This window comes from Pyxicephalus adspersus, chromosome 1, assembly GCF_032062135.1.
Source record: "Pyxicephalus adspersus chromosome 1, UCB_Pads_2.0, whole genome shotgun sequence".
In the NCBI taxonomy this organism is placed as follows: Eukaryota; Metazoa; Chordata; class Amphibia; order Anura; family Pyxicephalidae; genus Pyxicephalus; species Pyxicephalus adspersus.
The window spans coordinates 45025431-45044392 of record NC_092858.1 but is presented as its reverse complement, the minus strand read 5'-3'; the positions used below and the strand labels follow the sequence as shown (position 1 = coordinate 45044392).

At 36.8% G+C, this 18962-nt stretch overlaps 1 protein-coding gene across 1 annotated transcript in view; it reads left to right on the top strand.

The window, feature by feature from the left end:
• The first annotated feature begins 2050 nt into the window (after positions 1–2050).
• CACNB3 (calcium voltage-gated channel auxiliary subunit beta 3) overlaps positions 2051–18962 on the top strand; it is a 116837-nt gene continuing 99925 nt past the window's right edge. Inside the window, exon 1 of the mRNA XM_072399597.1 lies at positions 2051–2141. Within this exon, the coding sequence (XP_072255698.1) occupies positions 2057–2141 (85 nt within the window). The 5' untranslated portion in view covers positions 2051–2056. The remainder of the gene's footprint in view (positions 2142–18962) is intronic.

The following is an 18962-nucleotide window of genomic DNA, read 5'->3' as shown; positions in this document are numbered from 1 at the left end:
TGTGAAGTCTTTTCTGGCAAACCAGAATCCATATCACCAGGTACCCTTGCATGCCTGTACTGAGGTACTACACTTTATAAAGCAGTATAAAATATACTGTTGATAGATGGTGATCAATAAACACTAAATATTATATCACAGCTACTTCCTAAAAGCTGCCAGGTAATTTATACATCATTGCCACAGCTTGTAAGGGGAAGAAAAGAGGGGATTTTAGGGATTTTAGCTGCTTATTGTTTCAGCACAATCCACATGGTTAATGTAAGGTTTTGATCAGATCTGGATATTCATAGGAAATTCGAATGATACATAGAATTTACTGTTCCTGATTTGTTAATGCTCTCCAAGGCTGGAGAGGATACACTCTCATCGCTGGGCGATCCAGCAAAACTGGAATGGATCTGGTCCAGGATTCAAAATATTTGCAAACAAATAGTTATTGACTTTAAAGAAATCCATTGCAGGTTTGCTGGATCACCCAGCTTCACTAATGAAAATGTATCCTCTCCAGCCTTGGAGAGCTTTAATAATCAGGCCCACTGTGTCTGCTTTAAATGAACTAGAGCCAATCTTTTCAGTCCTGCAGTCCATTAAAATTACTGGCTCCTGACTGCGCATGTGCAGGGAGCCGGGTGTCACTCAAAGGGGGAGAAACCCCAATAGTGACGTCATGATGACATAACCCCGCCCACTTTACCATCGCATATCTGGGCCTGCGATGGGAGAGTGGTGGGTTGTGTCCAGGGACACAGCCCATCCACTTCCCTGAGCCCAGGATTTGTAGGGGGGATGTGGTTTGTGGCTCTGACCAGTGCGCCCCCCCCCAGCGGGGTCTTTTCACACTTGGGGGTGCACTGGCCAGAGCAACGGACCACCAAAAGTTTCTCGCGGACCACCGGTTGGCGACCACTGAACTAGAAATTATGTGTATGTGTAAAATCACATTTAGGGGTTCTAGAGCAATTACTGCATAGTTTCCCCAGTATGGCGCAAGATGTATATCTCACTTCCTGTGATTAGCTACATGCAACTGTGCATATTTGAGGACACTAAATAGCTGCATCTCTTATGCAGGCCAAAGCAGAATCCAAAACTACATGGTATCAGTTATACAACCTTCAAAAAAACTATATTTGTGGTAACTTAAGTCTCTAACAGGCATCCTTTATTATCATTTTTGTTGTTCCTTTTAACTGACATATATGACCTGTTGTAATTTAGCAGATCTGAACCAGGATATATAGATAATGCAACATGATCTGTTCAACATTTACCCTTTATGTATATAACTGTACAAAAGGAGGAGGCTGCAGACATAACAGTTTGAGTTTTGGGTTTTGCATATTCGCTGCTCCCCCATTACAGGCCAAACTGGTAGCGTGTTTATTAGTTAAATTTAGTGAATGTTGTAAAACACAATGCTTTATGCCGGAGGTCAGCAAGGAAACCTTCTTACAGGTGATTGGTACCAAAACACATGTCTTAAAGATTGGGGTAACAATACAAATCAACAAGAATGGCCATATGTGTACCTAAAGGCATGACGTGGCAAGGTAAGGGATGCTTCTGAAATCTGACCTGGTTGTGATTTCTAACATCCCCCATTGGTGTAAAAATGATTCTACATGGATGGATGAGTAACTAATCTTCCTGATTTTCCAGCTCTTGTCTTCCCCTTCTGTTTTGCCTTTGATATTCTCCTCCTGTCTCAATAACTGCTCATACTCCCACGCCATCTAGCCTCAGGAAGTCTGCTTTACCTAATCTGCTTCCACAATGTGTACATCATCTCCTAAAACCAGGAGATCAGTTACTTTGACTCTCTCCTCAACTCTCTGCTATACAGGTTTTATACAAAGCCATCTAAAATATCCTTTTGTTTTCTGTAAATCACAGACACCAACAAACATTGCACTCTTGTGCATCCCAGATTGACAGCTGTGTAGCAATGATGCTCAGATGATGTGGGCAGGTCTCAGCTAAAGTCCTGTAAGACCAAAATGCAGTGGGCTGAGCTTGCAGAAGCTTTGCTATGCTGCCAGAGCAGTGGCAGTGAATGTTCCTGATCTGCTCTCCATCTACAAGGGAAGCATCCTACTTGCATGTCTCTTTCCAATTCCAGTGTGTTCCTGCTAAACGAGGTAAACATTCACTTGTTAGGATTTTCTGGGGATTTTGCCAGTTTTTGAAACATTTACTCTTTTTGTAAACTAAATGACATCTGTGTTTTTCTAGTCATTTTTATTATTTTGATTAGTTGAAAACTTACATAATGCTTTAGATAATAAAATTCAACAGGCTCTCTTGTATAGTGTGTTGCTGTATCAGCTGTATCTATAAGATGTTGCTACATTATGTATTGCATAACTAATTTTATAAGCATTTTAAGGGAATGACAGTGAATTGTATTGACAGAAAAAGAAAAATAGGATATAGTTGATATTGCAGGTTGATGAAGAAAGCTGATAGTGGATTGGTCAGCCTGAGCACCTTCATTATTCTTGCTGTGCCATGCTTATTATAGATCAGTGTTTGCTTTGATGGATCTAGACAATGCAGGCTCAAATGTATTTTAAATGTATTCTTTTCCCAAAACACAACATTCTTAGCATCTTTAAAACATGCTGAGACCTGTAGTTCCACACATGGTAGTATAATAATTAATATGCCAGAAACCCGATGCACGGTAAATAGTGGTCTATCCTTTTTTTAGGCTCTTATTAACACTTAATATTCAAAATGCATGAACAAGAAATCTATTGTTTTGTATAGGACCTGTTCACATCAGTGCCTTACAGTGCATTTTGGTAAAAAGTCTTGCATGTAGGTCAATTGACTTGCACTTTGTAATTCAAGCCAATACAATTGTTTAAAAATATATTACAATGTTATGAATCTAAAACAAATGTCAGAGCCTTGCATATAAGGAATGTGCTATAGTTTGAATGACCCTCCAGCAGTATAAGTTATTAAATTCAGATGTCTGTCCTCAATATCAACCATGCAACTGTATCTGTTTTATATCAGTTGGGATAATAATAAATACATTTACTATGGAATTGATGACTATGTTCCCTGAAAGATATCTGCTCAAATGAATTGAAAAATTATTTTATCTATATATTACACTATGTGTAGCAAGGTGTTCTGGCACTGGGATCTTGGCACAGTAAGCTTTTGGCATTGGACCTCAAGGAAGAGGAAGCTTGCTCAGGATGAAGGGAGTATTCAGTGGAACAGTAATTAATTAGTGTTATAGCTTAGTTTAGGGGTTATTGAAGTTATAAGTAGTACGTACAACATCCCCAAATTATATACTAGAAGAAAGGATATGGCCCAAATCCCTGTTTGGAGCAAAGTGGTCTCATGGGGTACCTTAAAAATCACACTTTTTGCCCTATCCCTTGAGACCACTTTGTTCTAAACAGGCCATATCCTTTCTTTTAGTTTAGGGGTTAGAATAATTTTAGGAGTTACGCTTTATAGTTCTGTGTTTTAGGGTTGGGGTAGTGTTGGGTGGGGAGACAAAGGTAGAATTGTGGCCAGGATATAGACATTCAACTTATTACACTTTCTTAACAAGCAGTGGTGACTCTCTATTGTGCTCTTACCCCTCTTCCTGTGCACCTACCCTGTGCTTACATTACAGATTTGAAGGCTTGTAGACTGTCACTGCTGGCAGGGAGAGCAAAACCACCTATGGAGAGAAAAGGAAAGTCAAAGTATTTTTTCTGTGAAATTTGAGCATGAATCATTCTATGGTGCAAGCACCTACAGAGGTCAGTGATGACTTCCTTTAAAGCATTTTTACTTCTTGTTAAGAAAATATAATTAGTTGAATGTCAACCATAGTTTTACCTAATGTGTTAAGGACACACTTTAGGGGTTATTTGATTGATTGAGAGGGGGAGATAGGTGTTAAGGGCAATATGTGTAGTATTACTAAAAATACAGGGGTCATTTTTCCCAATGTGGTTTTGGGCAGCAACAAAAATTTTCCCCACTGTATCCAATAAAAAAATAAATAGAGGTCCCAAACATTCACTTTAAGACTAGGTAGGGGTTAAGCTTGAAAGACATATACGAGTTATACTGGGGTAGGCAAGAATGTCTAAGAATGATAAGTACAAGGTTAGGAGTATGTATACCTCAAAGTGCAGTCATCAGGGGTATGTAAACCACAGAGTACAGAGGTCAGGAGTATGTAAACTACAGGGTACAGAGGTCAGGAGTATGTAAACCACAGAGTGCAGAGATAAGGAGATGTAAAGAACTGAGTGTAGCGGTCAAGAGTGTGTAATGCAAGAGATTAAGGGTCAGGAGTATGTAATACATCTTTGCTCCCTCTGTAAGACCACATTATCCCAACACAGATATACCTGCCCTCGCAGGCCAATTTACCCCCCACCCAACACAAATGTTCATTCCCCAAGCACAAATTTCCTGTCCCCTGCACAAATCCATCTACATTCTATTCAACATTATTTTTTAAGGTAGAATAATATATTAGATGCCTTTACATCCTTTAGTATCATTTCACCTAAATATACAATCATAGAAACTTAATCTGTTTCTAATGGTTTATTGATTACTATCTTACTGCTGTATTTTTATCTCTCATCTTATGACAGTAACATGCTCCAATATATTATACAGTTTTTCCAGAAATGAGGCATATTGATGGAGCAATTATACCCCTGCATTATCCACCCTATAAAGGTCAAAAATGCGGACTGTAAAGTGGAAGTGGAATGCAAATGAACTTCTACCAATTATTTGATCGTTTGTTTTTGCTAAAGTAAAGTAAACTCTACTCTACTTACCTACTTACTTACTTACAGAAATAATGTATGTAGACACAACAAATGCTAATTGCTTGATTTTCTCTAGGTTTAGGTTTATTTTAGGTCTTTGGTTAAAAACATGCACAAAACAAGAAAAGTCAAAACATTTGATCTTCATAGTCATTCTAGGTTAGGGCCTCAAAAAGTGTTCAGCATTTTCAAAAGAAAAGGGTAAATCAGCAGTCTACATATTACCCCAATCACATATTTATATACTGTAAATGTAAGGCAGTGCAGATGCCAGCTTGTGGTCTAGTTTACTAGCCTCAAGACTACGACACCCATACAGGTCACTTCTCTTTACCCTACTGTAGGCCACCCCCCAGGACCACTTCTGATAATTTAGACTAATAATTCCCAGCTGCTTTCCAAGTCTTATTGCTACCCCTAGAAGACCCTGTAAGCACCCTTTGATAGAGACATTTGACAGCCAATGGGCAGCACTGATGTCACTGGGAACTGATGTGACCGCTGCAAAAAGGACTCTTCCACATTACAGACCCAAAGAAGAAGAAAAAATGATTACAGGACCACTGTTTAAAGTAAGAAATCGGGACTTTGGATGTTTTTTTTTTCCTAATTAAAATCTAGTTGGCTTGAGAGAAGTTGTGTGGCAAAGGAATTCTTTTTTAAATATAACATCACATGCCTGGGTGATGTGAACACTTGTAATATTTCTCCTTAATAAAGGGGTACCTAGTAAACTGCAGCAAGATTAAGGCTCCATGACAAGAGGCAGCATTAATATTGCTGGGCTTTAAACTTTAAAGTAGTTACATAACATAATAAAATATCACCTATTGCAATTACCAGGTATTTTTGAAAATGAAACTCAGCAACATGCACAACAGTTAAATCTGATCACCAGATACAAAGCTCAATACATGGCTGAAATAGATACAGGCTTGTTATTTTAAATGCCAGGAGGTTTGTATTTTATTTTTATTTTTTTGCTCTAGGCATCACAGCCAGGTCATTGGCTACTCTGCAGACTACATAGCATTAAACCAATATACCTTGGCCAAGGGACTGCTTCAGCTTGTGACCATCTCTTGGCAGGAGGCAGCAATCAAGCTCGATAATATTTGGATATATTTGGATAAATGGTAATTTTTTCCTCCTAGAGTTTGACTTTAATCACAGCTATCTGCCTGTGCCATGTTACACAACTAGATTTCCAGCCAAACATCTGTTATTTGGGAACAGTGGCATTGTTTTCCACTAGTACTACTGGTATAGGTTATATTGCTGTTATCATCCTGACAGTAATCTGCTGTAGCCGCCATGAGCAATAAGTATTACCATGAAAGCAACATGTATTTCATATAAGTGCATTTTCCTGTTGTTGTTATTGTAGTTGTTATTGCAATGTACTTCTTTAAATAGAAATAAAGTCTATTTCTAATTTTTTTAAATAGATATTAGGTGGATAATAAATCAGTTTTAGTGTATTTTACTTCATTACTAGGGGGTTGAATAACCCCACCTATGGAGTCACACTGTATAACAAAATTACAATGACTGGTCACTAAGTTGGTATCTGAACGAGGGAACAGCCTTGGAAGTTGTACAAATCACAAACAAGCACTGCAAGTAATATGACTAATAAATTGCTCATGTTTCAACATACGATGTGCTAGTGATTTCTACAAATTTAGAAATAAAAAAACAGCACCATCTGTTGTAAATGATTGCAGCACTAATGTCAAAAAGCCATTTGGAGTGCACCATAATTTCTTTAATACAACCATGAAAATGATCTTGTTGTAAAATCAGGGCAAAGGTGCTTGCTCTTAAACAAGGCTTTTACTATTATACATTTAAAATGGTTGATGTGGTAAAAGTAGTGGACTTTCTCACTTTATTACAGCTACGGTGATCTCTGGGTGACATATCAGTTCACTGTGATGTTAATGTGGGGTTGCTTTAAATGAAAGAACTTTTCTTTTCAATTTTGGTATTGCCTAAAAAACAAAGCCTTCTAGATATGTCCTATTTTCTAAAAGCGTTAAAAACAGCATTGTAAATTGTGTGGAGGCATAAGGAATATTTAACCCCTGGCAATAGATATGTGAAAGGACTGCAGGGTTTCCTTGCTTGTGGAGTGTACAATCTGTTTAGCTGTGTGATCATGTCCCTGCAGCTCTCCAACATTGTAATCCAACCTAAATCTGGCACAATGACATCATCCTTAAAACTGACCTTTGCTGGGAACTGGTGCAAATGGAGTCTATTACCCAGGGATTGTGCAGTCAAGAAAGCTTTTAGGTGTCATAAACATTTCTTTGTACAAACTCCTGTAGGTCTAGTGAGGCAGGGGATATTCTTTACTGGTGGTATTGGATGCATTAAAGTGAATATGAATTTTTAATTCTCATTGATTTATGGGGAGTGGTGGAATCTTATCTCTCAAGTGGAAAGCTGCAGTTTGTAAACTGAAAATAGAGCCACAGTAAAAGAATATGAACACTTCTTTTAGATTCCATAGGCATACATTTAATCTGTACATTAAATGATATAAAATCATTTGTGCAAATGGTAAGTGGGTAATAAATCCAAGTGTAAAAACACATGAGAGACAGGTAATTAAGTCTTCTACTCAGAAATATCTCATAATGAAACATTTAGGTGGAAAAATAATAATAAGTAACAAATAAACGACAAAACACTACAGACTAGAAAAATTACATCTCTAAGGGCTCTCTTTATAAATAGGGGAATCTTGACAATTTCTCCAACATTCCCTGATGGTAATCTTCCTGGTCCATATGTTTCAATCGCAGTAATTGATTCCACCCCAAGGCAGCTTTGGAGTTGGTGTAAATGGGCTTCAGGCTCATGGTAAACGGTTTGCTTTTGTTTTGTCCTGACTTGCTTCTGATTTTCTTTTGATTAATTTATGAGTTGTGAGTTACTTCTGAGCTGTTTTTAGTTGATTGTACATTCATGATGTCTTGTATCAGACCGTCACTTAAATCTATTTCACACTTTCTAACTGATCCCCTAACTGTAACTGTTCCCGGTTTTTGTTAATACATGTTTGTGCAATCTTACATATTTACAGTTCTATACATTCTATGTAACCACAACTAATTATAAAAATGGAAATGCATGAAGAAAACTTATGATTATTTTCTTAAGATGGTTTCCTAGTTGGAATCCCAGTGCAAAACACCATTCCCCACTGTTTGCTCAGTTTAGAGACATGCAATAGTTATCTAAGTCTAATGCCATGGTTAATTAAAGGTTAAAGTAGACCTAAATTAAACTTTTTACCTTACATAAAAGGGCAGACAACCTTTTTATATATAATAAAAATGACCTTCTTTTTTGGGGCGAGGGGGTTTAAAACCACTTTTTAAAAAAAAAAAACATGCATAACAGGAGGCTTCTGGCTGCACAGGAGCTTTTTCTTCAATGGGGTAAAAAAAAAAATTCCATGTGCAGTGAGATCAGCACTTTTTTTTTCCAACTATGTCACCTGATCCTGCGTTTGCAGGGCGAGTTTGGGTGACGTAGGCAGAAGGCGAAGAAAATGGGCAAAGAAAATGGCAGCACCCGGCATTGCTACCACGCCAGGGCGATTAAAGTTACCTATGCTTTCAGCATTTACACAAGTGGGCTTATTCAGTAAGACTAGTGCCAACAGCAGTGATTTGATGAGAAAACCATGAGAAACCCATAGGAATAGGCAGTGATTCATTTATTCATTCATGATTCATTCATGTATGAATCAACCAATATTCACACTCTCTGCATTAGATTTATTATTAACATATAGGACTGAAATTTCTGTTAGATTCCCTTGGCATTGTAATTGGTTGTTTTCATTATGTAAGAAGACTAGAGGGCACATTTAGTAAAGAATTTCAAAGAACAAAGGATGTACAAACTGCAACATCTCATAGAAAAATAATTTAATACCCTTACAGATACAATTATAAATTGAAACTGATGAATAAGGGTTGCTGACTGTGTTTTAAAAATTCTCATGGTTTCTAACACTGTCCTGTAGATAAAGCTTTAATGTACATAAAATTATAAACCTTCTTATATTGTCAGTGCTTTAGTAGCAATAAATAATCCATGGAACTGAAAGACTTGTGTCAAACACTTCTACCTCATTCTGTACAGTCTGAGCTAAGTGCGTCAGATGATTTCCCTAAAGAACTGAATTGGAAAATCTTTTGATCACCAAAAGCTTATATAGAGCAGCCTGGATGCGGAAATGTGGAAATTCTTGGAGAAAAACTGCTTTTATAAGTGTACAGAGATAGTCTTTTTAGAGGGCTTTGTGAGTAGCAGTGAAACTATCTTTTGGTCCCTACCGTTTTTATTCTTTGTTGCCATTACAGGTTATATCTTTAGGAAGGTTTTGTGACTTATCTCAGCAGGTAATATGTTGTGCACCTTAACACATTACCTGCTTTTTGTCTTCTTGTGATTTCATGCTTTAAGCGTTTTGAATGTGGTTTTGAGAAAAATCGAATTGAAATCTTTTTCTGTGTATTTTACAAGCCTTGAACTAGAGTTATATTTGACTAATTGATTCCAATTTAAAAAAAAAAAAAAAGATGATACGGCACACCAATACTATCTTATTCAGTTGTTCTGTGGTCTCTGGCTTGGCAGATTTTATGTTTCTCCATAAACATAAGAGACAGTTCTATCTAGGCAGAATTATTGAGTTTGTTACAAAAGGAGTTAAAAGAAGTTAGCAAAAATGGAATTCTTGGTCTTCCTTGCATGCTAAGTGATACATTGAACCTGATTTAATAAAACTCTCCAAGGCTCGAGAGGATACACTTTCATCCAGGTGATCCAGCAAACCTGGAATGGATTTCTTCAAAGCCATTTGCTAGCAAATATTTTGAATCCTGGAGCAGATCCATTCCAGGTTTGGTGGATCACCCAGCTTCACTGATGAAAGTATATCCTCTCCAGCCTTGGAAAGCTTTAATAAATCAGGCTCATAGTAAGGAGAGTATATATTGCTACTAGCTTTGGCCAGGAGAATACCTCTGCATTGAATTTTTTTATAAGACCTTCCGCTTTCAAAAGAACAGCCGACTAGGTTTAAAAGCGTGCAAAACCATTATTGGATTGTACAAGACCTCCCTCCCTCAAAAAACCAGCTGACCAGACTTGAGTTTGGAATAACTAATTTGATCATTAACACCAATATTAAGGTAGATCACACCTTGATGGTAATAATCTTAGGAATACTGTGCCAAAGTATCTCCAAACTGACATCACAACATCATTTAGGAGAGTACAACTCGTTTAAAACTGTAAAAGAATATCAAAGGACATCTAACCTCATAAATATTAATAACCTGTGACCAAATTGAACTTTATACTTTTCTGACATTATTGTCTCCTTGCAAGCCCTTTATTTGAACTACATGGTCAACTTTACATTTCGTCAGTTACATTTCGTCAGTTCCCAATAGTCTATATTTGTTTCAAGCTCCCCTGAGAAAGCCTTTTTGGCGAAACGTTTTGGGAAATAAGAGACTTAAGGACTTCAGGGTATACAAAAAATATCCTGGAAAAAAAATATTTGTCCATAGGACCGACCAGGATCCATTTTCTTCCTTCTTCATACTACTAGAATTCATTTTGTCTAGTTGGCATAATATCTCAAGCTACTCCACCTCTCTGTATGCTATCAATACAGGGGAGGCAGGGTGCATATTGTCACATGTGTATATTTATCATTAACTGTACATTTTTTGATGTATTGTGGTAAATAGACCTAAATACATGCAGCAAAAAGAACCCGCCTTTCTTGGTTCTCTCTTATTTATATGTTAATACGGGTTTGCTACAACACCATTATTTAAACCCATTCATACCATACACCCTCACCTTTATAAATTTCATGCCCATAGTACTTTCTTACTATGCTGCATAGGCCATGGCCTAAGGCATCATGGCTGACCCAAGGTCATTTAAAACTATTTAAAATGTTGCTGTCCTCTGTCTCATTTTACCCCTCCTTGTGCACATTTTAAAGAAAATTGAATGATCTACACTTTTTTTTATTTAAACAAAAAATAGCTGTGCCTCATCACCAAATTCACTTTCCGATGACAAGTCTTGTATCTCTCCACAAACTGAAGTCAGTGATTTACCCAAATGCTCGGGTTCCCTATTCTTTCCAGCTCAGACTGTTCCTCCAGTGTCGCCATCCTCTTTCTTCTGGGTTCTTTTCACATCACCAAAACTTGCAGTGAGCAGGTGTCTTCCTGAAAATGTAAAAAAAATTCTAACTTCACTAAGCATGCATGGAATCCAGCACTTTTTGTTTATGGTATAGAAAAGCCCCTGATGATGCATGCCCAATCTTGGGCAAGCACGGAATTAGCAGCCCATGACCTTCTGGGATATGTACATATGCCAGTATTGCAATGTATCCCATATCCCTTGATACACAAGTATCCCAGGAGGCTGGGGGTTTCCCCTTCAGTCCTTACTGGGGGTAAATACAAAAGGGTCCTTCCCAAAAAATGTGAAAAAAGATTTAAAATTTAAAATGCACATTTTTCCATTATATAAAAGTGATAGCCACCCTTTTTATATTTTGGTAAAAATGTTGTGATAGATCCACTTTACCTTACTGAAGGCTGAATTATATATCAGGCTTTTGTTGGCACTAAAGTTTTTCATGATATTAGAGTGTTTATGTTTTTTTTTCTTAAAACACAAAAAAAAATACAAACATCTGTGACAATACATATTCCATATAGGAATTGTGTTGGATATGTGATTGCTATATCATGCAATACATATTGAACTCATATGAATTACATGAACATTTGAAATAAACCATACAAATAATGTTGTAATAAAAAATTCAAGAATTGTACTCAAAAAAACAATCCTTCCTCGAGAGAGACTTGAGTGGATATAAGCTACAGGGAAAACAAATGGAGCACTAGCTTACAAATAGAAACATATAAAACTTTAGTGGCAACAAAAACCTGTCTTCTCTTTCTCTTCTCCACAATTTCCACAAGCAATTTCAGGCTTGGCAAGAAAGAATCATTGAAAAACTCTTTAGTGAGCAAAAACCCCCTCTTCATTGTCACTATAGTTTGATAAGGGATAAAGCCTTCATTTTCTCTCTTGCTCACTAATAGAACTAGCACATACTATCTACAACCTTTTATATGGATATTTTGGGTTCCGACTGGGACAACTGTATGTCCCAAATCCCAACAAATTGTAAGTTTTCCAGATTTGACGAACAGAGAAGTAGTACCCTTATTAAACAATTTAGACAAATATCTGACCGTAAATCTGTGCTTCACTGGCACATTGAGTTCTTTGAAAAATACATTGTTTAAATATGTAACCCTTTAGGTCTACCTATCCAATTGTTCCCCAATGTCAAAAACCAAGAAAAAATTTAAACGGACTGGGAACAAGCCTTAAATAATTGTTCTGAAAATCTTATGCAGATCTTTATATCTAATTAATTATTACAAACAAGCACTAAATTCTTTAAATTTTGAACTGGCAGAGATGAACTCCAAAAATGACCATATCATTAACACGAATCCCTTTTAAAAAGATAAATAACTTTTAAGGCCCAACTTAAAAAATTCAATATTAACCACTAGACAATGATAAAGCAAAATTCTAAAAAGACAAGTGGGCGTTTACCAAACACACGGCCTATAAATGGGACTCTCAACCCATCAACTGCTCTGAAAATCCCCCTCCTACCTCTAAACCCCTAGACCTTGATACATATCCTTTGGTACCCATGTCCTTTCCTTCTACTTCTCAGCAGACAACACCTTTACCATTGACTCAATCCCCACACCAACATTCTATCCACAGCCAGGATTCAACATTTCCAGAACGTATATCCATGTTAAACTCTGAGGCCTCAAACATCCAACAAGGAAAAAAAACACCTAATCAGTGATCCAAATCCCAACGTCATGGATACTCTAAAACGTAGACCGTCATTTGCGTCGCCGGAGAAAACACAGGCACTCAGTGGAACTATAACATCTCCCACTTCACCTCATGAAATTCAAAAGAAAAACACACAATCACCCCTTGACAGTCCAGTACCTAAACCCAGATCCTAATACCTGCCAATATTATCACCTGATTTTGTTCTATTACCTGATCCACTACAAACAGACACAAGACCTAAAACTCACAAGTATTCACCCACCACCACTCTGATCACCAACTCCGTTACTGGGTCCCATGGACAACTTTCTACAGAAACTTTCTCTGGTGGACAAAATCTCGAAATCATTAACCTATCTTCGTATGAATTAGATAAGAATAAGGAAGACCTTTTAAGATTTGGGCTTTCATTCTGTCCCCAATCTGAACTGGATGAATTCAAACTAATCAAGGATTTAAACCTTTTAGCCAGAAATCTACCTCTCAATCTCTCTTTTTGAAGAAAATGAAACTAATGCGGACAGGGAAATCCCACCAACTACTATACCATTAACAGCAATCCCTCAGAGAAAACACAAATCAACATTCTTTCCACCAATGACATCTTTTCCACATATTGTCACCTTTCTGAATTTGATGACACAAGAGGTTAAAACTCTAAAATCAAAACAACAATATACAACTTCACCAAATCTAAAATCCCCGAACCTCGGTTAGCTCTAAAAAAACTGAAATGATTAAACCAGCCGATAAAGGCGGAAACATAGTAATAATAACCACATATCACATTGAACAAGTATGTTACAAAATCCTCCACAATAGGGAGTGGTATCAAGAAATTAAAAAAAGTATCATCAATTGATTTTACTCTGAATTTTACATGTTAATCAATAAAGCCTTTAATACAGGACTTATAGTCCAAAAAAATGCTGGTATACCTGGAAATTAGGAATCGAGAAACTCAAACTTTTTATTCACTCCTGAAAGTGCATAAAGATGTAAACAGTCCCACCGGAAGACCAATTATTTGTGGAATAGGCTCAATTGCCTCAAATGCTAGAGAGCTAGTTGATACATATTTGAGGCCATTAGTCACCATGTTACCAAGGTATCTAAAGGATACCTTAGAACTACTTACATTCACATCACAGCTATGAATCCCTTCTACATCATTATTAGTCACCATTAATGTCGAAGCATTATACTGTAGTATTCCTTATCAAAGGGGAATTGAAATCATTCAACATTCATTGAACACTTTTTATCCCCATAACACCAACTTTAATCATATCATAATCTCTACTAGAATACATACTTACTCAGAACATTTTTACCTTCAATGACAAATTCTACTTACAAGCGCAAGAGGTAGCTTTGGGCACTAGGTGTGCTCCATCCTGTGCAAACCTTTACTTCAGTGACTGGGAAACCAACCTATTTTCCAACCCTGACCTGCAAAATTTCTGTGGCCATATACTGGAAGGGGTATATTGACGATATCCCTATTATCTGGACAGGTTCCCTACCATTACTTTAGGAATTCTTTTCTAGAATACAAGATAATACATATAACGTAAATTTCACCATTCAATATGACTATCAACAAATACCTTTCTTGGATACCTACATCACAGAATTACCCAGGAAGGGAAAATCAATACCACTCTATACAGGAAAAGTACTGCGGGAAACAGTGTTTTACATTCCTCAAGTGCACACCCAGAAAAATAGCATTCCTTTCAGCCAATCCATAGGATTAAAACGCAACTGTACGAATGAACGTGACTTTGAAAAAGCGAAAGCATTAATAAAAAAAAAATTACTAGCGAGAGGATACAGCAAGCATGTCTTAACCAAAGCCTATCAGAAGGCAAAAAAATCTGATCGAGCCACATTACTTGCCCAACGAAAACCAGCCGAAGAATTTGAACTAGTATGGATAATTACCATTTTCAACAAATGCCATGAGCAAATGACAACCTTACTTAATAAACATTGACATATTTTAGGAAGTGATCCCAACACAGCTAAATTTGTAAGCAAAAGACCCAGCATTACTTATAGGAAGGCTCCTTCCTTAAAGGACTCTCTGGTCTCCAGCTTCTTTGAAGACGCACAGCCAAGTACTATGAAGTATTTGGCTGTAGGACCCTTTAAGTGTGGTAAATGTAACCAATGCCCATGGATCATGGATAAACAAATCAAACTACTCCCTAATAACATCAAGTTTCAACCTTAACAACATGTAGATTGCTCATCCACAGGTATTATCTATTTCATGCTTCCGCCCCTCCTTTGGTGAGCATTGACTGCGCATGCTAGGTTTCCCATGCATGTGCAGTCAATATAAACAGTGTAAATAATCTGAGGGGGGTAAGTAGCTTGTTATTTCTGACCTCAGATATATCAGTACGGCTGCACAAATAGCATCCGCAGCCGCACTACCCATGAATTACTTTTTCTAAAATTCCTATTTAAAATCGGCAGCTGCGAGGCCATCCCCTGGTGGCTGGCTGTGGATCCTTTACACTCCACACTGAACTACCAATGAGAACAAGTAAGTCCCCCAATGCTTCATCTAACATCTTATAAGCACGAAATATTTTCATGTAAGACCAATAATTATGTTCACATATATATTTTTTTCAGAATCCTGTTCTGAAGTCCTGTTCTGAGTCCTGTTCATTCATATCAGTGTGCATTTCCAACAAATACCGATGCACACTTAACTTAGTAAGTTCTTTCGTACCCAATCCTATAATAAGTAATAAATAACCATTATAGGCTTAAATTCCAATAGTATTGTATTTTAATTTTTTTATCCCTAGATATTCTATTAACCTGCTAGGATTTGCTTGTGGTTCACGCTGCCAAACCACTTATTCCTTTGGTATACACAGAGTAATTAGTAAGTATGATGATTTTGCTACATCCTTATCCTTACACATAATTAACCAATATCATTAATTTTTTTCCTCACTCCAATAATTTTATTTGTTCAGTTATCCCTATATATCATATAATTTTTGAAGATCCCTAACAACTTTTGGAACCATCCAGCTAATTTGGATACATCATCAACTCTCAACCCCAGTTGGGAGGTAAGTGACCAATCAGTTGCTTAAATTCATCACCTTCATAGTTATACTTTAACCACATGTTGTAAGTGGGTATACTAAAAGAATACATGCCTAATAAAACCCAACTTAGCCATAGACTTCACGGATTGTAGAATTCATATAGTGACTACATTAAACTTTTTACAGATGTCTTGCCCCAATTTCAGGGACATTACCCTAAATACAGCACCATCCTTATACTGGCATCCCCGCATTTTCATTTTTGACAATTTTACTTCTACACCTTGGGTTTTTCTTCTAATCACAGTAGGTCTTCATGAAACTCTTTTTTCATGACATAGGATAGAATTTCCTTTTAATCATCATTATGGAACTGGTGTATGAGGAGTAGAATTTGGGAAACTATATGTCAACTCTGAATATTTAATTCAGTATAATAATCTCACTGTTTGTATAGCAATGGTTATTTATGTGAATAATTTTATGTAAGATCCCTTTTTAAAAGGAAGTATTAAATATATAACTCGATTTAGTAGACAAATTATGGCTACTCACATTTGACAGAAATACTGATTGTTATACTGAGATATATATTCCTAAAACCTATATGTAAGCTTGTGCTCCATTTGTTTTCCCTGTAGCTTATATCCACTCAAGTCTCTCTATCCGCTGAGGAAGCCACTGTTTTGGGCGAAACGCGTCAGGAAATAATTGAGACAATATCACTCTTTGACTACAATTCTTGAATTTTTTATTATGACATTATTTGTATGGTTTATTTCAAATGGTCATGTAATTCATATGTGTTCAATATGTATTGAATGATATAGCAATCACATGTCCAACAAAATTCCTTTATGGAATATTTATTGTCACAGATGTTTGTATTTCTTTATAAAAAACACATAAACAAACATCCTAAATTCACAAAAAACTTTAGTGCCAACAAAAGCTTGTCTCCTTGTTCTCTTCTCCACAATTTCCACTAGCAATTTCAGGCTTGGCAAGACAGAATCACTGAAAAACTAATTATTGAGCAAAAACCCCCTCTTCATTGAATTAAATATCACACCGAAAATCAAAGTAAAACAGAAATCACAGAAAGATCGAAGAATTTCATCACAACTCATAAAGTGGCCCAGTATTGTGTATGTGCCTACTTGAAGAAACTCTCTACTGGATATGGTTTTCATAAGATGGGCAGATGGTGCCTAATGGGTCTTCTCCCAGACCTGAATCAGGGTATCAGCAAGATCCTGGACAGTCAGTGGCACTACTTGGCGTAGTCAGATGCATAATACATAATTTATACAGGGGTTCAGTTGTTAAGATTGCTGGGGCCAGTCAATAGCTTCAATGCCTTTGTAGTTCAGGAGCTCCCTATATAGTCTGGACCAGTGGTTGCCAACCTTTGGCCCTCACGGACTACTAAATTTACAGACTCCGGACCGCACATGTGTAGGGAGCCGTGTGTCACTCAAAGTGTAAGAAACTTCCCCCAGAGTGACGGTATGATGTGGGGCATGTGGGGTCCTTGGGGAGGCACACTGGCCAGAGCCACGGATCACCAACATTTTCTTGCGGACCACCAGTTGACGACTCTGGTCTGGGCACATGGGGCTGGATATTGTCCTAAACCAGGAGGAACTCAAGCACCAGCGTAAGGTCTAACAATGGGTCTGAGGATTTCATTTTGCTAATAAAAGTAGTCAGGGTTACCCTGATATCCTTTTCAAATGAAAAAATTCCTATTGCTCCATGGTGCTTTGTAAAGTTTCTGGAAGAAACTTGGTGACTTGGTGCTTACACAAAGCTGAGTATTCTTTTCAAATGTGATACAATTTAGTGATAGAGTTGCCAATCAAGCATTAGCACTGTCACATTGGAAGGTAAGTGAATCAAATGCATCACCTCAATGGACATGCTACTTGGGCTCAGAGATTAGTGGGTAGGCAGAGTGGAGGTAAGTATTGTTAGCTATGTAGTGAACTTGCTTGTGTAAATGTGTATGTATTTAAGGGGACAGCAATGCAAAGCAAGTATTTGAAGAGGCACACAAAGTAGCTGGCTAGGGAGAGGAAAAATAAAAATCCAGCCAACTAGTTTTGTGTAAAAAAGGATAGTTTTTAGATAGATTCCTAGAAATTCTTTCTGTCTGCTAAGTGACTGGGTTGGATGTGCGCTAACATCTAGCATCTGTTGGGTTGCAAGCAAAAACCCTATTGTTTTCATTTTTTGCACATGATTGAGTATGCTTTTAATTGTGAATTTCCCCGTATTCACTAAGATAAATTAAAACGCCCTTTTAAGTGAAAATTTTCTAAACCAAGTGAACATGCTCTGCTTTTATTTATCCTAAATTATCCTACATGTGGTATTAGATGGAAATACATACATAAGTACATTGTGGTTTCTAGCTCTTAGCCACTTTGTGACACTACTATATTTCCCCAGGTGTTCTAGCAGATGTTTTATGTTTATATTATTAATACCAAAACAGTTTTATGGGGTGCTGTTTGTATAGTTTTTGTTCCTTCTGTCACCTTGAGTCCAGTTAAAAAAATGTGGTAGAAATGTACTGTAGATGTTTAATAAACCAAAGTATCACATTGGATTGTTTATTAGAACAAACCTTGTTTTCAGATGTTTTCTGTAACATGAAAGACAGTTCTTGGAACTGACTAAAAAAGTCATTCTAATCCCGGAAAAAAAGATAACACATCATATCCATCAGTTTTATATCTAAGATAATTGTGAGTGTAATTATATATGATTATGTAAAATTATATAACCAGATTCCCCTTAACAGAGCGGCATGCATACATCTGTGTAGAATTACTCATAGTTTGGTATAGAATATATTTAGAGGAAAGAAAGACCTGTTTTTTTTTTTTTTTTTTTATAAATTACCTCATCCTAAATAATATACCTGTTTGGGGTTTACACTTTTTTTAACAATGCCATTACCACTTCGATTTTTTTGTAGCTGACAATTTATGGTTGATCGACCCAGTAACTATAAAGCATATATTTGTGTGTTTTCATGTGGGTTGTTACCTATAAACATTTACATTTGTAATAACTGTTTAGATTTTTGGTTTAG